At 41.4% G+C, this 27,743-nt stretch overlaps 1 protein-coding gene across 1 annotated transcript in view; it reads right to left on the reverse strand.

Annotated features, from left to right (window-relative positions):
- Positions 1-27,743, reverse strand: part of LOC128642803 (uncharacterized) — a 152,834-nt gene that overhangs the window by 3,412 nt on the left and 121,679 nt on the right. Inside the window, exon 7 of the mRNA XM_053695616.1 lies at positions 24,431-24,540. Within this exon, the coding sequence (XP_053551591.1) occupies positions 24,431-24,540 (110 nt within the window). The remainder of the gene's footprint in view (positions 1-24,430; positions 24,541-27,743) is intronic.

Below are 27,743 nucleotides of genomic sequence, written 5' to 3' on the forward strand. Positions count from 1 at the left end.
GGTCAAAAAGCCTGTCTGAGATGTCTTCTGCCATGCCTCTAGCAGGAGCCCCCCCGCTCAGCTCCTGTTCTATCAAAGCAGTAAGGCTGTATGGGAGCGTGGCGACGAACTGTCCATTGAGATCCTGCCTCATCTGCATGTTCAACTGTACGGGAGGGACCCCCTGGCAGCCCCACACCGATAACTGGGTGAGGATATGAGGCAACTCCTTCGGGAGGGGAGTTTCTCCCTTCTGGTAAGCCCCTACATGTAGTTGCAGCTTGTCTGAGGGAAAAAATGTAGCCAGGATTGAATGCGGGATCCGAGAACTGTGAGCCTCAGCAGCGGGTACAGGAACGATCATTTCATCTAGGTACTGCTGAGAAGTATAGTTGCGCTGCTCAGATCTACCTCTCCACTCTCTGTAAGGGTGACTAGCGTCGCATTGTGATCCCTTTGCCAGGTCAGTCCCTCGGTAGCTGGATTCCCCAGGTTGGGGATCTAGATTCAGATCCACTGAATCGTTGCAGATTCTCCCGCCCACACCTGTGGCAAAAGCCTCCGGGATGGATCCGGACCCCAGCAGGCCCACCGCAGAGGCGTCAGCCCCAGAAATGTGTGCCAGATCGATCCGGCGTTCAGGTTCTGTCGGCATGTATGGTAAGTGCGGCTCCTGATCTGCTAATAACGGTCGGACCTCAGCATTATATACCATAACTGATCGTGACTCATAGGCACATTGAATTGTACTGCATATTTCCTCCTCTATGCGATTTAGATGAGTTGCTAGTAGCTCTTCAAACAGTTGTAAGATATGCATCTCCATGCTTTGCAAATTCTTCCTATTTCTATAGGAAACCATGACCCCGGCAATGGGGGGGGTTAATGTGCGGCAGCCCCAGACCTGCGTCCCATGAAGCTTAGCGTGTGTGAGTATCTCACAAAATAATCCTAATGGCTTGCAAAATGGCTTCTAGGCCTGTGGGGAGGTTCGACACGCAGCTGTCTCAAAGAACATAGGTCAAAACATAGTCAAATTATCCGCTCTTCTATGCAATCCAGACTCAAGCAATATAGAAGTCCAAAGTGTCAAATTAGTGTGATGTTTAGCAAATTTGCTGTGAGTAATCTATAAAAAGTCCTCTTGATCTCAGAGAGCTTCACTAAGACACATCTTGCCGCTTTGAGAGTAGGCTCCGCCCCCGGGATCTGTACTTTTCTTTGGTACCACAGAAAGGATCCAGGACTGCTATCTGAGGGGGCAGATGTGAGAGTTATACCAAATTATCCCTGAGGTGGGAGTTATGGACAAAATGTGAGTGCAGACAACCGGGGGCTAGGGTTTAAGTCCCTAGTAGGGACAGAACAATGTTGGTGGCAGTTTAGATCGTGGTTTCGCAACACACATGGGAAGATAGCGCTGCCATGCACCACTCATTTGAGCTTATTTTGGGAAGTGTAATTTTTGGGCTTTCTGCCTTTATTACATTATGTGGGGGACAGGATTGCAGCATTGAGCGGTCTTTTCTAGCACATGCTCAGCAAACTTGAGATGCAGTTACAAGAGATGTGGCCTATTCTGTGACCGGAACACCACACGTTTTTGGCACGCTCTCTACTGGATCTGCACTTAGTGCGAGCTAAGTCCAGGAGGTGGTGAATCACTCCAGTTTTAAGCTCATCTGAGGGTCAAAGGGGGTTATAATAACCTAGAGGTGATGGAGGACTCAGAACCCCCCTCCTCTCCTGAGGAGTTTAACTGTTACAATCTAATAAATGTATGTTGTGTAATGTGGCTATACTGTGTCATGTGTACCTGGCAGCCAGAGGAGTCTATCCTGCCTATCAACATTCTGGAACTGAGTGCAATCTTCAGTACTCTGATGGCATGGCTTCAGCTTCATAACGTTCGCTTTATCAGATTCCAGTCGGACAATGTCACAACAGTGGCTTATATTAATCACTAGGGAGGGACTTAAAGCTCTCTGAATATGAGAGAGGTCTCTCGCATTCGTCAGTGGGCAGAGACTTTCAACTTCCAAATCTCTGCCATTCACATTCCGGGAGTGGAGAACTGGGAAGCAGATTTTCTAAGCAGACAAACGGAGAGCGGTCTCTACATCAGGAGATTTTTTTCCGAGATAGCCCTCAGATGGGGGTTTCCGGAGATAGACCTCATGGCCTCTCGTCTCAATGCCAAGCTACTTCGATATGGGTCAAAATTGAAAGCCACTTTAGCAGAGTTGGTGGAAGCATTAGCGGTTCCGTGGAAGTTCAATCTTTTTTATCTGTTTCCTCCAATTACGCTTCTTCCGCGGGTGATTGCGCAAATCAAACTGGAGTGTGTCTCCTTGATTCTGATTGCGCCGGCGTGGCCTCGCAGAACGTAGCTTGAAGATCTCGTGAAAATGTCATCTGCTCCTCCTTGGAGGTTACTTCAGAGAGCGGACCTTATCCATTAGTGTCATTGTCCCTTTTTCTATCAAAATCTAGATTTTCTAAAGCTGACTGCCTGGAGATTGAACGCCTAATGCTATCCAAAACAGGAATCTCTGATAGGGTTATTGACACTTTGATTCAGGCTCGAAAGACGTATCTATCATAGGGTGTGGCAAACTTGTTTTGGTGTGATCAACGAGGGTTTTCCTTGGCACATGCTGAGGGTTCCTTTTATTTCTCCAAGAAGGTTTGGAGAAAAGCTTGTCGGACAGTTTTCTTAAGGGTCAGATCTCTGCCCTTTCTGTTTTACTTCATAAGAAGCTGGCTAGGTTACCAGATGTTCAGGCTATTGCAATAATTAGACCTGTTTTCAAACCTGTTATTCCTCTATGGAGCCTTAATCTTGTTCTTCAACAGGCTTCGTTTGAGCCTATGCATTCTCTTGACATTAAACTTGTTTGGTGGAAAGTTTTGTTTTTGTTAGCCATCTCTTCTGCTTGTAGAGTTATCTACTTTGACGTGTGATCCGCCATATCTTGTTTTTCATGTGGGTAAGGCGGTTTTGCGTACTAAATTGGGGTTTTAACCTAAGGTTGTGTCTACGCACAATATAAATCAGGAGATTATAGGGCTGCCTTTTGTCCCAATCCTCCTTCTCAAAAGGAGTGTTTGCTGCTCAATTTGGATGTGGTTAGAGCCTTGAAGTTCTACTTTCATACTATCAAGGAATTTCAGCAGTCCTCTTCCCTGTTTATTATGTACTCTGTGTGGTTATTAATTAGTTTAATAGATTTTTTATTTATAGTAAACATAATTCTAATTTAGTACTAAATCTAATTCTATGGTAAAACCACTAAACCAATAAAAGTAATATGTGAAATAAACTCTATGAAAGGGTCTCCATTGTTTCCAAAGAGTTTATTAGGAATTAATATATGTTAATAATAAGATAAATATTTACAGGTACATATACACATCTATTTTACAGCAAAACAGTCCAAATAATTAATACAGGGCAACTCTACCACAATCCCAGTTTGTGCAACACTGCTAAAATAATCCTAGGAATATACTCAAATTCACCAATGTGTCCAACATCAGCCATCATTTTCATCAGGAGAGGGAAGAGACAGAAATAGAGAGTGTTTCCCAATTTCATTCTCATTTAAAAGGGGTTTGGTCTAGCACATGCCAGTTAAGGCTAATGGGAGTATATTTAATTAAACACCTAGTTCAGAGAGAAAGGTGTACCTAGGGGAAATGGATTTTAATAACAGCTAGGTCAGTAAGCTATGTGTAGTAAAATCTTTATTAATAAAGTGTGAATTGTGGCTGTAAAACAAGTTATAATGGTTCACTGAAGTTCTTTGTTGTCATCTTTTGGTATCTGGTCCCTATGTCACCACACTCTAGTAAGACCAGGGGTCAAAAAGCTACTGCGATTACTCTCTTTTTGGCTGCAAAGTTTAATCCATATGACCTATGTGGAGGCGGGACAACAGCCTCCTTCTAGGATTATGGCACATTCTACCTGTGTCTTCGTCTTGGGGCTTCAAGAATGAAGCTTCAGTGGAAATGATCTGTAAGGCAGATACTTAGTCCTCGTTACATACTTTTTTCTGAGTTTGATGTTTTTGCCTCAGCTGTTGCTTCCTTTGGGAGAAAAGTTCAAGTGGTGGTGCCTTCAGTTAAGGACTTTCTTCCTTATTTTTCCCTCCCTGTTCATTCTGTGTCCTCTTCAGCATGGGTATTGGTTTCCCATAGGTAATGAATAAATTAATGAACTCTCACTGCCATTACAAAGAAACAAAATGTATGCTTACCTGATAAATTATTTCCTTTCTTGGCAGTGATAGTCCACGAACCCGCCCTGAGCTTATGGTAAGGGCAGCAGTTTTTCCGGCACCTCTGTACCCCTTGAATCTCTCTTCACTTTTCTTTATCCTCGGCTTGAATTACTGAGAGGGTAGGGGAAGACTGCTTTGACTGGGGAGTCTGTGCCTAAAATAATTTATCAGGTAACCATATATTTTGTTATTTTTTTTATTTATTGTTTAATGTCCTTTTAAACTGAGAAGGGAAATACATGCCAGATGCACGCTCCCTTGTAAATCCTGGGCCTAGCATAGAGATTGGCTGCTTAAAGTCCTTTTACAATGGGATGTGGCTACTGAGGAAATTTTGAGGTAAAATATCTTCCTTTCTTCCAGAGATGTTTAGGTGATATTTTCTAGTCAGCTATTTACAGCTATGCTGCATCACTTCAAGTGCTGCCACATTTGGGTATCATGTCTCTTTAACCATATAATATTAACCATATATCTCACAGCACTTTACCCAATGAAATTCCTTATAGCTCCTTGGAATGAGGGTATCTAGCTGACCCTAAACATAGAAAGTAGAAATAACCAAGACCCAAGGAGCGCCTATAATACAAGGCTAAGGATATATACGCGTAAAAGATATTTACATTTATTTACCAACAATAGGAACAACACATTGAAAAAATTAATTCAAAATGAAAAACATGGATCCATGTGACATATGCCTTGGTGGATACCGATACAAAAGTAATGATTATCTTAAAGGGACACTGAACCCAATTTTTTTCTTTCATGATTCAGACAGAGCATGCAATTTTAAGCAACTTTCTAATTTACTCCTATTAATTTTTCTTCATTCTCTTGCTATCTTTATTTGAAAAAGAAGGCATCTAAGCTATTTTTCGGTTCAGAACCCTGGACAGCTTTTGTTTATTTGTCGGTTAAATGAATCCACCAATCGGCAAAAACAACCCAGGTTGTTCACAAAAAATGGTCCGGCATCTAAACTTACATTCTTGCTTTTCAAATAAAGATACCAAGAGAATGAAGAAAATGTGATAATAGGAGTAAATTAGAAAGTTGCTTAAAATTGCATGCTCTATCTGAATCACAAAAGAAAATTGGGTGCAGTGTCCCTTTAAGTCTTAAAATTCATTAAAATATCTTAAAATACCTTATAACAATGTCTTAAGTACCTTATAACAATACATATCAAGTCCAGACAATATATTAGTCCTGTATGTTCAGAAGGAAAGCTAATAGTCCAATTGAAATTGTCTTCCTGATCCAATTAATAGGGATAAAAAAAATAATAAATGATAAACAATGGATCCTTGAGGGTTAGCGAGTTCCTTCCCAGATGTAGTGAGAAATGTGAAAAAAATATACACCCTGTTCCAAATTATTATGCAAATTCTATTTCAGTGTCACAAAGATTAAATATTTTTTTTTCAGTTTAACTCATGCATGGCATTGTGTCTCAGGGCTCTTTTGATCACTGAAAACAATCTCGGACACCTGTGATAATTAAATTGCCAGGTGAGCCCAATTAAAGGAAAAACTACTAAAGGAGGGTGTTCAACATTATTTAGCAGAGCACCATTTTCAAGCAATATGGGGAAGAAAAAGGATCTCTCTGCTGCCGAAAAGAGTGAAATAGTTCAATGCCTTGGATGAGGTAAGAAAACATTAGATATTTCACGAAAACTTAAGCATGATCATCGCACTATTAAGATATTTGTGGCTGATTCGGAGCACAGACGGGTTCGTGCAGATAAAGGCACATTGAGGAAGATTTCTGCCAGATCCATGCATCGGATCAAGAGAGCAGCTGCTAAAATACCATTACATAGCAGCAAACAGATATTTGAAGCTGCTGGTGCCTCTGAAGTCCCACGGACATCAAGGTGTAGAGTCCTCCAGAGTCTTGCAACTGTGCATAAACCTTCCATTAGGCCACCACTAACCAATGCTCACAAGCAGAAACGGCTACATTGGGCAGAAAAATACATGAAGACTAATTTTCAAACAGTCCTTTTCACTGTTGAGTGCCGTGCAACCCTGGATGGTCCAAATGGATGGAGTAGTGGATGGTTGGTGGACAGCCACCCTGTTCCAACAAGGCTGCGACGTCAGCAAGGCGGTGGTGGAATGTTTTGAGCCGGAATCATGGGAAAAGAGCTGGTCGGCCCCTTTAGGGTCCCCGAAGGTGTAAAGATGACCTCTGCAAAGTATGTGGAGTTCCTGACTGACCACTTCCTTCCCTGGTACAGAAGGAATAACTATGCTTTCCGTAATAAAATCATCTTCATGCATGACAATGCACCATCTCATGCTGCAAAGAATACCTCTGCATCAATGGCTGCTATGGGGATAAAAGGAGAAAAAGTCATGGTGTGGTCTCCATCCTCCCCTGACCTCAATCCTATTGAGAACCTTTAAATACTGTTATCATTAGGAGGTTTGTTCAATAAAATTTTAATTGTACTCTTAATAGTTGATAACATGAGAATTATGCTGACTGTTGTTTACATCAATTATTTAGGTAAATGAGAAAAATATCATTGGCATAATAATTTGGAACAGGGTGTATAATGACATTTTAAAACCGAAAAATCTGTGTTAGTGATCAAAAACTGACTAAAAAAAATGGCTAAATCGTGACTTAAAAATGGAAAAAGAGTAAAAAGTGAAAAATTGCGAAGATGGAAAAATGGGTTAAAACTAGAAAATAAAAAATGAAAAAATGAAAAATTATGAAAAGTGAAAAAATTATATGTGTGGAGAAAAAGTAAAAATGGTGTATATGTTAGTGATATCCAAATAGATGAACTTTAGAGTGTAATGTTCCTTCTAAGTGATGAGTCCTCAAAGTGTGGTTATAGAAGCTGGGAAATACAGCTGGAGAGAAAATCTGGATTTATCCAAAATTTATCCCCTAAGGTGCTTTTAGTGTAAATCCTGTGGATGAAAAAAACTAAATTTATGCTTACCTGATAAATTTATTTATTTCTTGACACGAAGAGTCCACGGATCATCTAATTACTAGTGGGAATATCACTCCTGCCGAGCAGGAAGCGGCAAAGAGCACCACAGCAAAGCTGTTAAATATCACCTCCCTTCCCTCCCACCCCAGTCATTTGACCGAAGTAAAGGAGAGAAAGGAAGTAATAAGGTGCAGAGGTGTCTGAAGTTTATAACACACTAACCCCTGTCTGAAAATGTGTCAAGAAATAAAAAAATGTATCAGGTAAGCATAAATTTTGTTTTCTTTCTAATGACACGATGAGTCCACAGATCATCTAATTACTAATGGGAATCAATACCCAAGCTAGAATACACAGATGATAAGGGAGGGGCAAGAAAGGGAACCTAAATAGAAGGCACCACTGCTTGAAGAACCTTTCTCCCAAAAGCGGCCTCAGCTGAGGCAAAAGTGTCAAATTTATAGAATTTTGAAAAAGTGTGAAGAGAAGACCAAGTTGCTGCCCTGCAAATCTGTTCCATAGAAGCTTCGTTTTTGAATGCCCATGAGGAAGCAACAGCCCTCGTAGAATGAGCAGTAACTCTCTCTGGAGGTTGCTGTCCAGCAGTTTCATAGGCAAAACGAATGATACTCTTCAGCCACAAAGAAAGAGAAGTAGCCGTAGCTTTCTGTCCCTTACGTTTCCCAGAGAAAACCACAAACAAGGCAGAAGACTGACGAAAATCCTTAGTCGCCTGTAAATAAAATTTTAGTGCACATACCATGTCCAGATTGTGCAGAAGCCGTTCTTTCTGAGAAGGATTAGGACAAAAGGAAGGAACAACAATCTCCTGATTAATGTTCCGGTCAGAAACTACTTTAGGGAGAAACCCTAATTTGGTACGTAAGACTACCTTATCCGAATGAAAAATAAGGTAAAGCGAATCACACTGTAATGCCGAGAGCTCTGAAACTCTACGAGTAGATGAAATAGTGTCAGGGTGCCAGGAATCAGACTGAGACGAGAAGTGCAAAAATAATCACACCTTTATTAATAGCAAAAAATTATAAAATGTCCACAAGTCAAATAACAAGCCAGGAGTCAAAACCAGAACTGGTAGTCAGACGAGCTGAGTCAGGAGCCAAAGCGAATAGTCAGACGAGCTGGAATCAAGAACAAGGAGAACAGCAGAGTCAGGAACAAGCCAGGGATCAGGAACCAGGAAGGATGTCAGGCAGCCAGGTAATACACAGGAACACTCACAAACAGGTCTCAGACAACGCAAAGGCAAAGCATACTGAAAAGAGGCCCTTTAAATAATAAATGATGACATCACAATTCTGAGACTGCATCCTGTCTCACATGGATGATGCACAACAGTCTGGCAATAAAAGGAAGTGCAGGAAGTGAGCAGCATCCCCCACAATGCACCAAGTCAGGAAGAGAGGTGAGTAAAATGGCTGCCAGCAGCACATGGCAAACACAACAGGGAAAAAACCCTGACACTACCCTCCCCTCAACGACCCCTCCCCCGCGGGAGGACAAAAGGCTTATTGGGGAAACGGGCATGGAAGGCACGGAGGAGGGCGGGAGCATGAACATCAGAGGAGGGAACCCAAGAACGCTCCTCCGGGCCGTAGCCCCTCCAGTGAACCAAATACTGTACACGGCCCCTAGACATACGAGAGTCAATAATGCTGCTGACCTCATACTCCTCATGGTTGTCAACAAAGATAGGACGGGGATGAGGCAACACAGTGGTAAACCGATTACAAACCAATGGTTTCAAGAGGGAGACGTGAAAAACATTGGAGATGCGCATAGCAGGAGGAAGGTCAAGAGCGTAAGCCACAGGATTAACCCGTCGGAGTATTCGAAAAGGACCAACATAACAGGGAGCCAATTTATTGGAAGGCACACGAAGGTTCAAGTTGCGGGAGGACAGCCAAACTCTCTTACCAACCTGGTAGGAAGGTGTGGGCAGACGCCTACGATCAGCCTGGAACTTTTGGCGCTGCATAGAACGATGAAGGCAATCCTGAATCTGCACCCACGTGGAATGGAGTTGCCGGAGATGCTCCTCCAAAGCCGGAATACCCTGAGACATGAATGAATCGGGCAACAAGGATGGTTGAAACCCATAATTCGCCATGAACGGGGATAACTTGGAGGAAGCATTAATAGCACTATTACGAGCAAACTCTGCCCAAGGTAACAGTTCAGACCAATTATTGTGGTGATCTGAGACATAGCAACGGAGGAACTGTTCCAGAGCTTGATTAGACCATTCCGCAGCCCCATTGGATTGAGGGTGATATGCTGAGGAGAAGGAAAGCTGGATCCCCATTTGAGCACAAAAGGAACGCCAAAATCTGGAGACAAACTGGCTACCCCGGTCCGACACTATCTCCTTGGGTAACCCATGTAAACGGAAGACCTCCCGGGCAAAAATTGAAGCAAGCTCCTGAGCGGTAGGCAGCTTCATCAAGAGAATGCAATATGACATTTTCGAAAAAAGGTAAACCACCATAAGGATAACAGTATTGCCATTGGAAACAGGGAGCTCGACAATGAAATCCATGGAAAGATGTGTCCAAGGACGCTCACCATTAGCAATAGGTTGAAGAAGACCCACAGGACGATGTCGAGGAGTCTTATTCTGTGCACAAACTGAGCAGGAGTCAACATACGCAGCAACATCAGAACGAAGACCGGGCCACCAGAATTGTCGAGTGACAGACCAAATCATTTGGTTCTTGCCTGGGTGACCTGCGACTTTAGGATAGTGGTAAGTGTGCAAAAGTTTAGTTAGAAGATTCTCAGGAACAAAACACTTACCACTAGGTTTCTCAGGCAGTGCATTGGTTTGTGCAGCCAGGATCTCCTCCCCCAAGTAAGAAGTCAAATTAGTACGTATGGTAGCAAAAATTTGGTCAGGAGGTATAACAGGAGTAGGTACAGACTCCTCCTTGGACAGAGGCGAAAATTGTCGAGAGAGGGCATCAGCCCTAACATTCTTACTACCAGGCAGGTAGGAGACCACATAATTAAATCGAGACAAAAATAGCACCCATCTGGCCTGTCGGGGCGACAAACATTTAGCTTCAGATAGATAAGTTAAATTCTTGTGGTCAGTAAGAATGAGCACTGGCACGCTAGTACCCTCGAGAAGATGCCTCCATTCCTTGAGTGCCAAAATTATGGCCAGTAATTCCCTGTCGCCAATTTCATAATTGCACTTCGCTGGAGACGATTTCTTAGAGAAGAAACCACACGGATGCAAGGAACCGTCAGGCGTAGGACGTTGAGACAATAGGGCACCTACTCCAGTCTCATCAACCTCAAGAACGAAAGGTAGGACAGGGTTAGGATGAGCCAGAACTGGAGCGGCAGCAAAGGCAGTCTTAAGACTATCAAAGGCCTCAATGGCAGTAGGTGACCAATGGAGTGGATCATTCTCTTTACGGATAGGTTTGACCAAGGAAGAAAAGTTTTTAATAAACTTTCTATAGTAATTGGCGAACCCCAAAAAACGTTGAATAGACCAAAGACCAACTGGGCGAGGCCACTGCAGAACTGCAGATAACTTGTCAGGATCCATGGAGAACCCTGCAACGGAGATAACATAACCTAGGAAGGTTACTTGAGTCTGATGGAACTCACATTTCTCAAGTTTACAAAACAGGCTGTTCTCACGTAGTCTCTGAAGAACCCGTGTAACATCAGAACGATGAGCCTCAAGTGTGGGTGAGTGTATGAGGATGTCGTCTAAGTACACCACAACACACTGTTGCAACATATCTCGTAGGACATCATTAATAAATTCCTGAAAAACAGCAGGAGCATTACATAGGCCAAAGGGCATTACAAGATACTCATAATGCCCGCTCCTGGTGTTAAATGCTGTTTTCCATTCGTGACCCTCCTTAATCCTAACGAGATTGTACGCTCTTCTCAAATCAAGTTTAGAAAAGACTGTAGCTCCCTTGAGCCGGAACTCTCGGTACTCCTCTGGCAATTGAGATACAGAAGAAGTGCACAAGACTTTAACTGGTTTCCGAAGACAAGTGGAAATACATTGCGGGGACCACAACAAAATTTCGGACCTGCGCCAGTCGAGACTGGGATTGTGCTTTTGGAGCCAGGGATAACCCAGAACAACTGGAAAATGCGGAGAGTTTATCACCTGGAACTGGAGGGTTTCAAAATGGAGATCCCCAACAGCCATGGACAACGGAGCAGTTTCGTGAGTAACGAGTGCGGGCTGAAGGGGCCTGCCATCAATGGCCTCAATAGCAAGCGTAACGGACCGAGGCAAAACAGGAATGGAGTGCTTTGATACAAAAGCACTGTTAATGAAATAGCCACCAGCAGCGGAGTCAACAAGAGCCTGAGTGACTATGGAGGAGTCCACCCAGGAAAGGACAACCGTGACCAAAGGTTTCTCCTTAAGCGGTTCCGGGGACAAGGATAAACCACCCAAGGTCTGCCCCGACAGGACCTTAGGTGTGAGCGTTTCCCGGCCGTTTAGGACAAGACTTCAAAAGGTGGCCCTGTAATCCACAATAGAGGCAGAGCCCCTCCCTCCTCCTAAAGGCACTCTCCGCCGCGGAGAGACGCGTGAATCCCAACTGCATCGGCTCAGCAGTACCTGGTGACTTGGGACCAGGAGGCATGGGAGGAAAGGGAGGCATGGGTGGGAACGAACACGTAGGAGACAACGGAACAGGAGGCTTCCGCAAGCGCTCCTTGAAAGAGGGCCTCTCTCTGAGTCTGATGTCAATTAGAATCAAAAAAGACACCAATGCCTCGAGATCCTCTGGTAAATCTCTGGCAGCAACTTCGTCTTTAATCGCATCAGAGAGCCCATGAAAGAAGGCGGCAACAAGGGCTTCATTGTTCCAACCTACCTCTGCGGCAAGCGTACGGAACTCAATAGCATACTGAGCAACAGATCTTGTACCTTGCTGAATGGACATGAGTCGTTTAGCAGCAGAGGAGGAGCGAGCCGGAAAAACATCAAATACCCTTCGAAAGGAGGCCACAAATTCAAGGTAATTTGAAATCACAGGTTTATTAGTCTCCCACAAGGGATTAGCCCAGGCAAGAGCTGTGTCAGAGAGTAATGAGATAAGAAATCCCACCTTAGCTCTGTCAGAGGGAAACGCCTGAGGTAACATCTCAAAGTAAATGCCCACCTGGTTCAAAAACCCTCTGCACTGAATAGGATCGCCTCCATATCGATGAGGTAGAGGTGCAGAACCGGACATGCTCCTGGTAGGCAAAGGTGCAGCAGCGGAAACAGGAGCAGCCATAACATGCGGGACACTTTGGTCCAAATGTGCAGTGCTAGTCAGCAGGGTTTGCAGGGCTAGTGCAAATTGATCCAAGCGGTGATCCTGTACATCCATCCTGGAAATGATGGCAGGTAAAGGTGGATAATTAGCAGCATCAGGATTCATGGCCTTTGCGTAATGTCAGGGTGCCAGGAATCAGACTGAGACGAGAAGTGCAAAAATAATCACACCTTTATTAATAGCAAAAAATTATAAAATGTCCACAAGTCAAATAACAAGCCAGGAGTCAAAACCAGAACTGGTAGTCAGACGAGCTGAGTCAGGAGCCAAAGCGAATAGTCAGACGAGCTGGAATCAAGAACAAGGAGAACAGCAGAGTCAGGAACAAGCCAGGGATCAGGAACCAGGAAGGACGTCAGGCAGCCAGGTAATACACAGGAACACTCACAAACAGGTCTCAGACAACGCAAAGGCAAAGCATACTGAACAGAGGCCCTTTAAATAATAAATGATGACATCACAATTCTGAGACTGCATCCTGTCTCACATGGATGATGCACAACAGTCTGGCCATAAAAGTAAGTGAGCAGCATCCCCCACAATGCACCAAGTCAGGAAGAGAGGTGAGTAAAATGGCTGCCAGCAGCACATGGCAAACACAACAGGGAAAAACCCTGACAAATAGCAACAAGAAACAAAACTTTCCAAGATAACAACTTAATGCCTAAGGAATGCATAGGCTCAAACGGAGTGCCTTGAAGAACCTTAAGAACTAAAGTAAGACTCCAGGGAGGAGTAACTGGTTTCAAACACAGGCCTGATCCTGGCCAAGGCCTGACAAAACAATTGCACGTCTGGTACGTCCGGCAAACGTTTATGTAACAAAATAGACAAGGCAGATATTTGACCCTTTAGGGAGCTTGCCGATAATCCCTTCTCCAAACCTTCTTGGAGAAAAGACAGAACTCTAGGAATCCTAACTCTACTCTAAGAGTAGCCATTGGATTCACACCAATATAGATATTTATGCCATATCTTGTGGTAAATCCTTCTAGTCACAGGTTTACGAGCATCTATGGTCTCTATGACCGATTCTGAAAATCCCCGCTTGGATTAGTTTAAGCATTCAATCTCCAAGCAGTCAGCTTCAGAGAAACTAGATTTGGATGAAGGAAGGGCCCTTGAAGAAGAAGGTCCTTCCTCAACGGAAGTCTCCAAGGTGGAAGAGATGACATGTCCACCAGATCTGCATACCAAATCCTACAAGGCCATGCCGGTGCAATGAGGATCACCGACGCCCTCTCCTGCTTAATTCGAGCAATGACCCGAGGAAGAAGAGTGAACGGAGGAAATAGGTATGCAAGACTGAAATTCCAAGGTACCGCCAGGGCGTCTATCAGTACAGCCTGAGGGTCCCTTGACCTCGATCCATACCTTGGAAGCTTGGCATTCTGCCGAGATGCCATGAGATCCAATTCTTGCTGACCCCATTTGAGAATCAGCCTGGAAAACACTTCCAGATGGAGTTCCCACTCCCCCGGGTGAAAGATCTGTCTGCTCAGGAAGTCCGCCTCCCAGTTGTCCACTCCTGGAATATGGATCGCTGACAGACAGCAATTGTGGGTCTCCGCCCACTGCATTATCTTGGCTACCTCTGTCATGGCCAAGGAACTCCGTGTTCCTCCCTGATGGCTGATGTAAGCCACTGAAGTTATGTTGTCCAACTGGAAGCTGATGAACCAGGCCGAGGCTAACTGGGGCCAGGCCAGAAGAGCATTGAAGATTGCTCTCAGCTCCAGAATGTTTATAGGCAGAACAGACTTCGACCGAGTCCAAGTTCCCTGAGCCTTTAGAGAGCCCCAGACTGCTCCCCATCCCAGAAGACTGGCGTCTCTTGGCACAATCACCCAAGAGGGTCTGCGAAAGCAGGTTCCCTGGGAGAGATTATCCTGAGACAACCACCAAAGAGAATCCCTTGTCTCCTGCTCCAGCAGCAGTCCCGGATCAGGGGCAGGACCTTCATGCTGTTTTTTATTCAACAGCAGGCTTCTTGGATTGTTTTCCCTTGTTCCAAGACTGATTGGGTCTCCAGGAAGGTTTGGACTGTTTCGGCTTGGAAAAGGAAGTGGAAGGATCTCCCTTGAAATTTCGAAAGGAACGAAAATTACTCTGACGTCCCTTTTGTTTGTTTGTTTTTCTTATCCTGAGGGAGGAGATGGCCCTTTCCTCCCATAATGTCAGAAATTATTTCCGTCAAACCCGGTCCAAACAAGGTCTCTCCCTTGTAAGGAATCGCCAAGAGTTTAGATTTAGATGACACGTCCGCAGACCAAGATTTTAGCCATAAAGCTCTGCGGGCTAGCACGGAAAAACCTGAAATCTTTGCTCCCAGTTTAATAACCTGAAGGGAAGCATCCGTATTAAAGGAATTGGCCAACTTAAGGGCCTTTATCCTATCCTGGATCTCTTCAAGGGGAGTGTCTGTCCTAATAGAATCAGACAATGCATCAAACCAGTATGCTGCCGCACTAGTGACAGTAGCAATGCACACTGCAGGTTGCCATTGTAAACCCTTGTGTACATATATCCTCTTAAGTAACCCCTCTAATTTTTTGTCCATAGGATCCTTAAAAGCACAACTATCCTCTATGGGAATAGTAGTCCTCTCAGCCAGAGTGGAAATTGTTTCTTCCACCTTGGGAACTGTTTGCCAAGGCTCCTTGATAGAGTCCTTTATGGGAAACATTTTCTTAAATATAGGGGATGGAGAAAAAGGGATACCCGGTCTCTCCCATTCCTTAGTAATGATCTCAGTAGCTCAATCTGGTACAGGAAAAACCTCCACTGAGGAAGGTACATCAAAATACTTGTTTAGCTTAGTGGATTTCTTGGGATTAACTACGCCCATAGTGTCGCTGTTGTCCAATGTAGCAGTCGGAGGTGTTCTAGCTTAAACCTGAAAGATACAACTTCAGTATCAGCAGGAGGCATTACACTGTCAGAATATGAGATTTCACCCTCAGATGCTACCAAAGTATCCTCCTCCTCAGGCTTCTGGGAGGGGCGTTCGAAATAGCGACAACTGCATCAGTAACCTCGCTAACTGAATGTTTATTTTTTCTCTTGCGTTTTCCCTGCAACATGTGAAAAGCAGACAGTGCATCAGAAACTACACAGAAGACATGAGGGAAGCAATGTCTTGCAACGTAACTCCAAAAGAAGTTAGAGAGGAAGCGCAGGGCACTGCATATATGGGAGGTAAAATTTGGAACGCTTGAGGAGAAAGCTGCGGCATATATTGATCATTGTCATTAGACTCCTGAACAGCATCCGCCTTAGAAAATGTTGGCTCAGAAAAAAAGTTTATCCCTATAATTTAAAGTTCTCTCAATACATGGGGAACAGAAAGGGGATTGGTGGTTCCACATTGGCATCAAAACATAAAGAACAATTGACATTTTGCAAAGGCTCTTGGTCCATTCTGATGCACAATGGTTTAAACTATCAGATAAAAAGATCACATTTTTTAATAAAAATTAAGAACAGAAAAACGTTACTGTCACTTTAAATTTTAAAACCGTAACTGTTTTATTTATTATATGCAGAGAGGCCTAAATAATTAAACAATACTTTAGATCACCTCTACACCTCAGCTTACTTTGCTGAGGTGCCTACCTGCCCTGCTGACACCGGCTCTTCCTGTGCAGCAGCGTCCCTTCTAGCAAAAGATCCGGACTCGGCAGCAGCTATAAAAAAACGGTCTCCGGTCCTAGAAATGCATGCCCTTAGAAAATATGCGTAATTGAACTTAAAACTGTACTCTCTGTCCCTCCGGTCCCTAGGAAGAGAGAGAAAAGTGGCACGCAACACAGATTGCCGCACCTAATAGCTCCACCCATCGTGGGCGTCTCTCCCGGTCAGCATCTTGTTTCGAGAGTAAAACCGCCGGGAGCAGTGAAAACCACCTAAAAAACCCAGAGCCAATATTACTCCTCAGCCCCAGTGCCTGCATCCAAGCTGTCTGCATAATGTCTCCTTATCCATAGGAGAATTTATGTTCCTTACAATAAGGAGCCCAAACGTTTACTGAGTCCTTTATATGTGTGTCCCATCTGTGTGATATTGAGATTATCAGTTGGTATGAACCATATCAACCTGTTGTTATGTGCACAATGGTAGAGTCAGGAAGTGCCTCTTGCATAGTGTGTGTGTGTATAGCATTTCTTAATAAAGTTTACAGTTATGAAGACCTGTGCTTGATCTCCATATATAAACTAAGATAAAACATGGTGTCAGAATAAGGAGTTCCCTGCTTACATCTGAACTGACAAGCAAGGACTCTGAGGAATCCATTAGAAATCTTTGCAGCAAATTGAAAGTGTGAGAGTCAAGGCTCAGGCAGAGTGACTACAGCTTCTTCTCATGAACTGAGTAAGTGCATCATAACTTGTACAATTGACTGATTCTAACAGCACTACAGACTTTTAATACTGCATAATTCAGAACATTAAGATGGAAAAGTTAAATCCTCCACCAGAATTAAAAATGACTGGTAATATGGAAGATGCATGGCAGAGGTTTAAGCAAAGATTCCAGCTATATGTTAGAGCTATAGGAGCTCAGGAGCAAGATGATGAACAAAAGATTGCACTTTTTCTGACTGTAGCAGGATCAGCAGCAATAGATGTATACAACACCTTCACATTTACAGATGAAGAAAGGGATGTTTATCAGGTTGTTCTAGACAAATTTGAACAGTACTGTGTACCTAGACGCAATGAAACCTATGAAAGGTATCTTTTCAGATGTAGAATGCAGAATGAAACAGAGACTATTGAGGAGTATGTAACAGACTTAAAACTGAAGAGTAGATCATGTAATTATGGAGCAATGTGTAACTCATTAATCAGAGACCAGCTAGTCATGGGCAGCAGAAATATAAGGGTTAAAGAACGCTTGCTCAGAGAGAAAGATTTAACACTGGAAAAGGCAGTAGAAATTTGTCAAAGTTCAGAGGCAGCACAGGAACAAGTGCGCACACTCTGCCACAGTACAGCAGCAACACCAGTAATGTCAGTTACAGTGGGGAAAAACAAAGTGCATCCACATTATGAAAATAAAATGAAAGGAAAAAGTTTTATCACTCAAACAGCAAATTCTCAGCCTGAATCAGACTGGCTATGTACCAGATGTGGAAAGCAGCATGGCATAAGACAATGTCAGGCTTATGGGCAAATCTGCAGAAAATGTGGAAAAAGGAATCACTTTCAAAAGATGTGTAAAGCTAAAAAAACGGTTCACATTGTTGACCAGTCAGAAAGTGAGGAATCAGAAGAATTCTGTATTGGAATACTTGACTTAACCAAAGCTACAGATAAGGAGTGGGTCATTGAAGCTATTACAAATGGCACTAATATTGCTTACAAAGTAGATACAGGTGCACAAGCTAATTTGATGCCTGAGAGCAAGTATCACCAATTGAAGAACAAACCAGAACTTCTGAAAAGCTCAGTTAAACTAAAGACATATAATGGGGATTTTATCCCAGTGCTTGGCAAGTGCAGTGTGTTCCTGGAATATGGAAATCAAACGCATAAAATGAACATTCTGGTAGTTCCAGGAAACAAACCAGCTCTACTGGGTCTTCAAATGTGTGAAACTTTAGGACTGATTAAAAGGGTAAATGCCATTGATGGAACTAATAAAGAAGAGGACATAGAACATTTATTAACAGACTATGCTGCAGTATTTGAAGGAATAGGATGTCTTCCAATGCAACATAAAATACAACTAAAAGAAGGTTCTCGTCCAGTAGTGCATGCCATGCGAAATGTTCCAGTTGCTCTAAGGGATCGTCTTAAACGGGAACTTGCCAGGATGGAGGATAAAGGTATTATAAAGAAAATCAAGACACCTACTGAATGGGTTCATTCTATGGTGTTGGTGGAAAAACCGGATGGGGGTCTCAGAATCTGTATTGATCCCAAGGAACTGAATAAAAGCATCTTAAGAGAACACTTCCATTTACCAACAAAACCAGAATTGCTTGGGGAGCTAAGTGGAGCAACTGTATTCAGTAAACTGGATGCATCCTCAGGATTTTGGCAAATTCCACTGGAGGAGGAAAGCATGAAACTCTGCACTTTTAATACTCCTTATGGGAGGTACTGTTACAAACGATTGCCCTTCGGCTTGTGTTCAGCACCAGAAGTGTTTCATAGTACCATGCAGCAACTTCTTGAACGAATACCAGGCACAACCGTATTCATTGATGATATTCTGATCTGGGGTAAAACCAAGCAAGAACATGATGAAAGGCTAAAGATGGTCTTAGATGTTGCTAAGGAGAATAATTTGAAGTTCAATAAGACAAAGTGTCAATTCAGAAAAACTTCAATTCAATATTTGGGAGAACAACTCACGGGAGGTGGTGTTTTACCAGACATGAAAAAGATTAAGGCAATTACAGAAATGCCACAGCCAGAAAATAAGCAAGATATACAACGCTTACTAGGAATGGTGAATTACCTTGGCAAGTTCATACCTAATTTACCAGACAAAACTGTACTAATGCGACAACTACTCAGAAAAAACTATGCCTGGGAATGGACAGAGAATCACCAGAAAGAATGGAAGTTTTTGAAGGACATGCTTACTACTGCACCAACTCTGCAATTCTTTGATCCAACAGCAAAAACAAAGTTGTCAACTGATGCTTCACAAAATGGATTGGGAGCAGTTCTATTTCAAAATCAAGGCTCGGGATGGATGCCTGTGGCTTATGCATCTAGGGCATTGACAGATACTGAAAAATCATATGCTCAAATTGAAAAGGAAACACTGGGACTAGTTTACGGATGTGAAAAATTTCATGTTTATTTGTATGGAAGAGTATTTTCAGCAGAAACTGATCACAAACCTTTGATTCACATCTACCAAAAGGGCTTGATAGATGCACCTCCAAGAATTCAACGTTTGTTGCTAAGACTTCAAAGGTATGACTTCACCTTGGATTTTATACCTGGCAAGGAGTTGGTGGTAGCGGATGCTCTGTCACGAGCTTACTTACCATTTAACAATGAGGACTTACAGTTGCAGAAAGAGGTGACTGTTCACGTCAATCTGATCTTGAAGACAGCCCCGTTTAGTCATGCAATGTGGGCAGCAATAGAACAGGCTACAGAAACAGATGCTCTTTTAAGTCAAGTGAAGAAAGCAGTTTCTAGTGGCAAATCTAAGACACTAATGCCATCACTGTATAGACCATACATTTCTGAAATTTCTTTGATAAAAGGGGTACTTTTGAAAGGACAAAAGATAATTGTACCAGCGAGTTTGCAAAGTCAAATACTGAAAAGACTACATGAAGGTCATTCAGGTATAGAAAAGACAAAAAGACGAGCTAGAGACATTTTGTACTGGCCAAATATGAATGAAAACATTGAGACAATGATCACTCAATGCCGGACTTGCCAAAAATTCAGACCTCAGTTACCTAAAGAGCCTATACTGGATACGGACTTCCCGTTGGCACCCTGGGAAAAGTTAGGAATGGACTTGTTTATTTTCAAAAATCAGCATTATATCTTAGTAATGGATTACTTCTCTAATTACCCAGAGATAGCATTATTGGAAGATGAGTCAGCATGTACAGTGATCAAAAAAGTAAAAGCAATTTTGGCGAGACATGGCATTCCAAGAGTAATAATATCAGACAATGGTCCTCAATTCAATTGTAGAGAGTTTAGGGTTTTTGCCAGTACCTATGAATTTGAACATCGAACATCCAGCCCGGGATATCCACAAGCAAATGGATTAGCAGAAGCTGGAGTAAAAATAGTGAAAAACATACTTCGTAAAGCAACAGATGCAGACGTGGATCCATGTCTGGCTCTTCTTAGCTATAGAGCTACTCCTTTAAAATGTGGTAAGTCACCGGCAGAATTATTGTTTAGCAGACAGCTCGTCATACGAGTACCAGTTGTGAAACCTTGGAAAAGGTTCCCACAAAAACATGTAATAGAAACCAAATTGAAACTCAGAGAAAAAAGGAATGAATACTATGACCGAGCTGCAAAGCCTTTGGAGAATCTTCAGGTACAAACTCCTGTGCGATTACAAGGTTCAAACAGCTGGAATACTGAAGGGACAGTTATCCAGCAATATTCTCCAAGATCGTATGTAGTTCAAACCAATGATGGGCAATGTTTACGTAGGAATCGTAGACATTTGATGGCTATTCCATCAGTTCACAACAATTCGGCAGTGAAGGAAACCTGTGAGGATACATTGAACACTCCATTGCAGCTGGAGAATGAAGATGCCAGAGAAACTTTGCAAAGCTCGACTGACTTGCCTGCCAGTGATGCAATGCAAACAAGGTCAGGTCGATATATCAAAAAACCTAATCGTCTAATTGAACAATGTTAAAAGGGACTGAAGTTTTTTCACATAGACTACAGTTAAAAAAAAAAAATGTACTTTAAGTTTTCTGTTGTTTAAAAAAGAAAAGAAAAAGGGAAATGTGTGATATTGAGATTATCAGTTGGTATGAACCATATCAACCTGTTGTTATGTGCAAAATGGTAGAGTCAGGAAGTGCCTCTTGCATAGTGTGTGTGTGTATAGCATTTCTTAATAAAGTTTACAGTTATGAAGACCTGTGCTTGATCTCCATATATAAACTAAGATTAAACACCATCTTTTGTAAATAAAGTGCCCAAACTTTTTCTGAGTCTTTTCTTTATTATCCCAGAAAAAATAAAGTCAGCACTTACCTCACAAATCTGCCAGACAGCAAGGCAGCTCACCAGGTTTGAGAGGCCCTATCCCTCACATGGACCTGTGGAAAAAGAGGTAAAGACTGAGCAATTTTACTCAGGCTTTCTGAGTCAGGGCAGCATAATTATATGGGAGGCGCAGTGAGAATTATGTCTCACAAGTTCCCATTGCTCTAAAGCCACCACTGCTCTACTGAAGAGACAGATATGGACCATGGCTACACCCCAGGACAAAGCAGCACAATCTTGCACTACTTTAAAAAAATAATAAAATCTTGCTTGAAGAATCTTTTCTAACACCTAACTTTCCCACTTCCTTGCTGTAACGTAGGCAAAGAGAATGACTGGGGTGGGAGGGAAAGGAGGTGATATTTAACAGCTTTGCTGTGGTGCTCTTTGCCACCTCCTGCTGGGCAGGAGTGATATTCCCATTAGTAATTAGATGATCCATGGACTCATCGTGTCATTAGAAAGAAAATACAACATGGTGCAATAATGCTAAAATATTGTATAAATAATCAGAATGAAGCTTACCATAAATGTCAACGCGTTTCGGCCTTTCCTTAGGCCTTTATCAAGACTATACTATGGTAGCTCCATTTATAAGTATGTGTCCAATCAATACCGCTGTTATTTTGGCGCCAAAATAAGTTCATTGTAAACCGGAAGTGATAATGTTTTATACTTAGATTGTGATACTCAGATTTTATACACATATCCCCACTAACATAATCAGGCAGTGTTTGACATTATAATAAGAATAATAAGCTATTACCAGTTTGGACACTTTAGAATTCCTTTATTTTTCGTATTGGTGCAGCAAGCCATTTGGATAAATAATGGAAAATGACACAGCCAATTTTAAGATACAACAACATATGGTAGTAATTTGCCGTAATACAGAACGAAACCAGAAGTGACACAGAGCTTAGTCAGCGATACCGGAAGTGACGAAGTAAGAAATTACGTTACTTCCGGTTTGCCGATCTCACACAAACATGGCGGTATTGGCACCTGAAAGGCTAAACCACACTATTCACTAATAACTCATTCTTTAAGTGCGACTATGATTTAAAGAAAGGGGAACAAATGTTAAAGTGATGATGGCGCAAAATGGAAGGTAAACATAAGAAAGGTATCACTTCCGGTTTACAATTAACATATTTTGGTGCCAAAATAACGACGGTGTTGATTGGACACTTACACTTATAAAAGGAGCTACCATAGTACACCATAGTGTAATCTTGATAAAGGCCTAAGGAAAGGCCGAAACACGTTGACATTTATGGTAAGCTTCATTCTGATTATTTATACAATATTTTAGCATTATTGCACCATGTTGTATTTTTTTCATTCACAGGATTAACACTAAAAGCACCTTAGGGGATAAATTTGGATAAATCTGGATTTTTTTCTCCAACTGTATTTACCAGCTTCTATAACCACACTTTGAGGACTCATCACTAAGAAGGAACATTACACTCTAAAGTTCATCAATTTGCATATCACTAACATATACATCATTTTTATTTTTTCTCCACACATAATTTTGTCACTTTTTCATTTTTCATAATTTTTTATTTTTTATTTCATATTTTTATTTTTTACCCATTTTTCCATTATTTTTTAATCTTTGCAATTTTTCACTTTTTCCATTTTTAAGTCACTATTTAGCCATTTTTTAGTCAGTTTTTGATGACTAACACGTATTTTTCGTTTTTATAATTTCACTATATATTTTTTTCACATTTCCCACTAAATCTGGGAAGGAACTCGCTATCCCTCAAGGATCCATTATTTATCATTTATTATTTTTTATCCCTATTAATTGGGTCAGGAAGACAAATTCAATTGGACTATTAGATTTCCTTCTGAACATACAGGAATAATATATTGTCTGGACTTGATATGTATTGTATTTAAGACATTGTTATAAGGTATTTTAAGACTTAAGATAATCATTACTTTTGTATCGTACCCACCAAGGTATATGTCACATGGATCCATGTTTTTAATTTTGAATTAATTAATTTTTTCAATGTGTTGTTCCTATTGTTGGTAAATAAATGTAAATATGTTTTACGAGTATATATCCTTAGCCTTGTATTACAGGCGCTCCTTGGGTCTTGGTTATTTCTACTTTCTTTAACCATGTAATAAAGAAAGGCTGAGTTTGTCCTACCCAGAATAAAACGGTGACACTAAGGTTAAAACAGGGAGTGACAATGATGAATTAAAGAGATGTAAAAACACAAAGAGAAAATGTGCTAATTTATTAGAGCATTTTATCACTGCACTGTTGCCTGCATATAACTGTATGTTTAATCCTGACAAATGGATTAGATACATAGTTAAAGCCAGCTCCAGGGCACTACTGGGAGCTAGCTGAACACATCTAGGAAGCCAATAACAATCACCAGTTAGTTCCTGCTCCTGAGCCTACCTAGGTATGCTTTTCAACAAATGATACAAAGAGAAAAATGTAAATGTGATAATAGAAGTTTAATTGCACATGCTGTCTAACACAAATGTTTAAAGGGTTAGTCTACACCTTAGTCATCATAAAGTCTTACCTTAGATTAAGTTGCAAATAGCCTCCTGCACCCTTTTTATATCATGCAGCAGGAATGGTAATGGTTTTAAAATGAACTTTGTTTCTGGACACTTTTAAGCTGTAAATAGCCTTCTGCACATTTTCTATATCATGCAGCAGGAATGGTAAATAAGTTATTTTAGAATGAATACTTTTTTCTAGCCACTTTGAAATGGCTGCCAAGCTCCGCCCACTGATGACATCATGATCTGGGCTGCATATTGTTTCGAGTCACAAAAGGGTCCCTAGTTGGATTCAACAGACTGTCAATGCTATTCAGCAGAGTGCGTAGATGCAGCCTATATTGTGATGTCATCAGTGGGTGGACCTTGGCAGTCATTTCAAAGTGGCTAGAAATAAAAATTGAATTCTAAAATAACTTGTTTACCTTTCCTACTGCAAGATATAGTAAGGGTGCAGGAGGCTATTTGCAGCTTAATCTATGGTAAAACTTTAAGATGACTAAAGTGTAGACTCTCCCTTTAATTTTGACTATCCTATCCCTTTAACCAGGTGATCGATTCATCATTGCCTCTCTATAAGGTGTCAATACCTGCCAAGTTTGCAGTACTTTTTTTGCAGGATTTTTGCTTTTCTGGTGCCATAAATCTACAAAGTGACGCGGGATCTCAAATTTGTCTGCCAGCCACATCCAGTCCTTCCCTTTGAAAAAAAAGCCACATATTAGTGAGGTCCCAGGGTGATATCTGACATATGAAACATATAACTTCTTCATTTGTAAAGAAAATATTTTAATACATTTTTTGTAATAATATTTTTTTCATGTTGGATTTGCCCTAGCTGTACAACCAAGGTGACTTACATTTTTAAAGGGGCAGTAAAGTCAAAATTAAACATTCATAACATAGTAGATGAGGTTGAAAAAAGTCAGAAGTCCATCAAGTTCAACCTATATAAATCTAATATATTTGCAAAAAGAGCTCCAGTTGAGCTTAAATAAATCCCATTTAAAAAGGTGACCCATTTAACCTAGAAATCACATCCTTACAATTTTTTTTTCTAACCAGAAATGTTTTTAAACCATTTTTAAATGTATCTAAGGTATTGACATTTACTACCTCCTCAGGTAATGAGTTCCATAATTTTATTGCTCTTACAGTGAAAAAACGTTTACATTGCAGAAGATTAAATCTTCTTTTCTCCAGCCTTAAATTGTGACCTCTTGTGACAAACAATTTTCTTGGAATAAACAGCTTCTGCCATCTCTGTTTATGGGCCTTGAATATATTTATATAAAGTAATCATGTCACCTCTCAAGCACCTTTTTTCTAGAGAAAACAGACCCAGTTTGGCTAATCTTTTCTCATAGCTTAAATTATCCATTCCCCTTATTAGCTTTGTGGCCCTTCTCTGAACTTTTCTAAGTCTGCAATGTATTTTTTTGAGATCGGTCCCCAGAACTGCACTCCATACTCAAGGTGAGGTCTTACCAGGGATTTATTTAGTGACAGAGTTATGCTTTCCTCCCTTGCACTTATGCCTCTTTTAATACATATTAGTATCTTATTAGCCATTTACCTGCCTATACTTCTATTTTTTTTAAATCCCCTTGTAAAGCACTTTCATCCTGCACTGACATAATGATCTTACACAACTTTGTGTCATCTGAAATAATAGAGATATTGCTATCATTGATCCAAGTCATTCATAAAATTAAAGTATGGGCCAGTATGAGTATGATCTGTTTACTAGATTTAGATGGAACATGCAATTTTAAACATCTTTCCAATTTACTTTTATTTTCAAGTTTACTTTCTTCTATTGGTATCCTTTGTTTGCTTTTGTTTACATTGTATAACACTGCAATAAACAATGTATATGAATGACTAAAAGTATGTGAACACCTGACCATCAAACCCATATGAGCTTTATAGACATCCTATTCACAAATAGGATATAATAATATAGAGTGCCACACTGCAGTGGAGGTTACAGAAACCTCTGTATGGGGGAAACACTCCTGGATGGATTTGCAGGTGTTCCACAGGTGGGGACATGGTGGGTGGAGGAGTAGCTATGGGTGTTCCATGGACCAGGTCAAAGCAGGGAGAGGTGGAGTTGCAGGTTTTCTAAAGGGAAGAACCAGGTTTTCTGGGTGTGTGGTTAGGCTGTAATGGGAGGTGGCCTGCCTAAAATGAGTAGTTATGATCTTTTTACCCTCTTTCTCGGTCCAATAGGGGGTGAAAATTATAAGATTGGGAATGCTCTGCACCCTTGCTCCTCCTTATGGCCACCACTGCCCCTTTGTGGCCACAACTCCTCTACTAAGGGTTTCCACAAGATTTTGGAGTGTGTCTGTGGGAATTTGTGCCCATTCAGCCAAAAGAGCCTTTCTGAGGTGTTCAATAGAGTTGAGGTCAGAGCTCTGTGCAGGCCACTCGAGTTCCTCCACAACAAACTTGTTAAACCATATCTCCATAGACTTCCCTTTGTGCACAGGGGCACAGTCAACCTGGAACCGGAAATGGCCTTCCTCAGTGTTGCCACATAGTTGGTAGCACTCAATTGTCTAAAATTGTTTTGTATCCCATAGCATTAAAGGGAAAGTCTACTACAGAATTTATATTGTTAAAAGAAGATACACATTCCCCAGTTTTGCATAACCAAAATGTTTATCGTAATATATTTTTTACCTCTGTGATTACCTTGTAACATAAGCCTCTGCAGACTGACACGTTAGTTCAGTTCTTTTGTCACACTTGCATTTTAGCCAATCAGTGCTGACTCATAAATAACTCTATGGGAGTGAGCACACTGTAATCTATATGGCACACATGAACTAGCACTGTATAGCTGTAAAAACCTGTAAAAATGCATGGAGATAAGAAGCGGCCTTCAAGTGCTTACAAATTAGCATAAGAGCCTAACTAGGTTTAGCTTTCAACAAAGAATACCAAAAGAACAAAGCAAATTTGGTGATGAAAGTAAATTGGAAAGTTGGCCTTGCCCAGACCATTATCCCTCCTCCACTAAACTTCATTCTGGTAGGTAACAATCTTCTAGCATCTGCCACACCCAGATTCTTCCATCTGCCAGATAGTGAAGTGTAATTCCTCACTCCATGGAACAGGTTTCCACTGCTCCAGAGTCCAGTGGGCACGTGCTTTACACCACTACAGCAGGCATTTGGCATTGAGTATGCTAATGTGAGATTGGGCACAGCTGCATAGCCATGGATACCCATTTTATGAAGCTCCCAACACACAGTTATTATGCTAATGTTGCATCAAGAGGCAGTTTTGAACTCTCTAGTAGTTAGTGATGCAACAGATGATAGGGAATTGTTACGTGTTATGTGCTTCAGAGTGGTCTACAAATTTAAAGCTGGGCTGTTGTTGCTTCTAGATGCTTTTACTTCACAATGAAAACACTTACACTTAAAGGGACAGTCTAGTCAAAATTAAACTTTCATGATTCGGATTGGGCATGCAATTTTAAACAACTTTCCAGTTTACTTTTATCATAAAATGTGCTTTGTTCTCTTGATATTCTTTGTGGAAATCCAAACCTATGTAGGCTCAGACTGATTTCTAAGCCATTGAAGCCGCCTCTTATCTCATTGCATTTTGACAGTTTTTCACAGCTTGACATCGCTTGTTCATATGTGCCGTATAGATTACATTGTGCCCACTTCCGTGGAGTTACCTAGGAGTCTGAGATAAGGGGGCAGTCTGCAGAGGCTTAGATAGCAGGTAATCACAGAAGTAAAAGTGAATTAATATAACAGTGTTGGTTAAGCAAAACTGGGGAATGGGTAACAAAGGGTTTATCTATCTTTTTAAACAATAATAATTCTGACATAGACTGTCCCTTTAACCAGGGTAGATCTAGTAGGGCAGAAAACA

The sequence above is a fragment of the Bombina bombina genome, chromosome 12, assembly GCF_027579735.1.
Source record: "Bombina bombina isolate aBomBom1 chromosome 12, aBomBom1.pri, whole genome shotgun sequence".
In the NCBI taxonomy this organism is placed as follows: domain Eukaryota; kingdom Metazoa; phylum Chordata; class Amphibia; order Anura; family Bombinatoridae; genus Bombina; species Bombina bombina.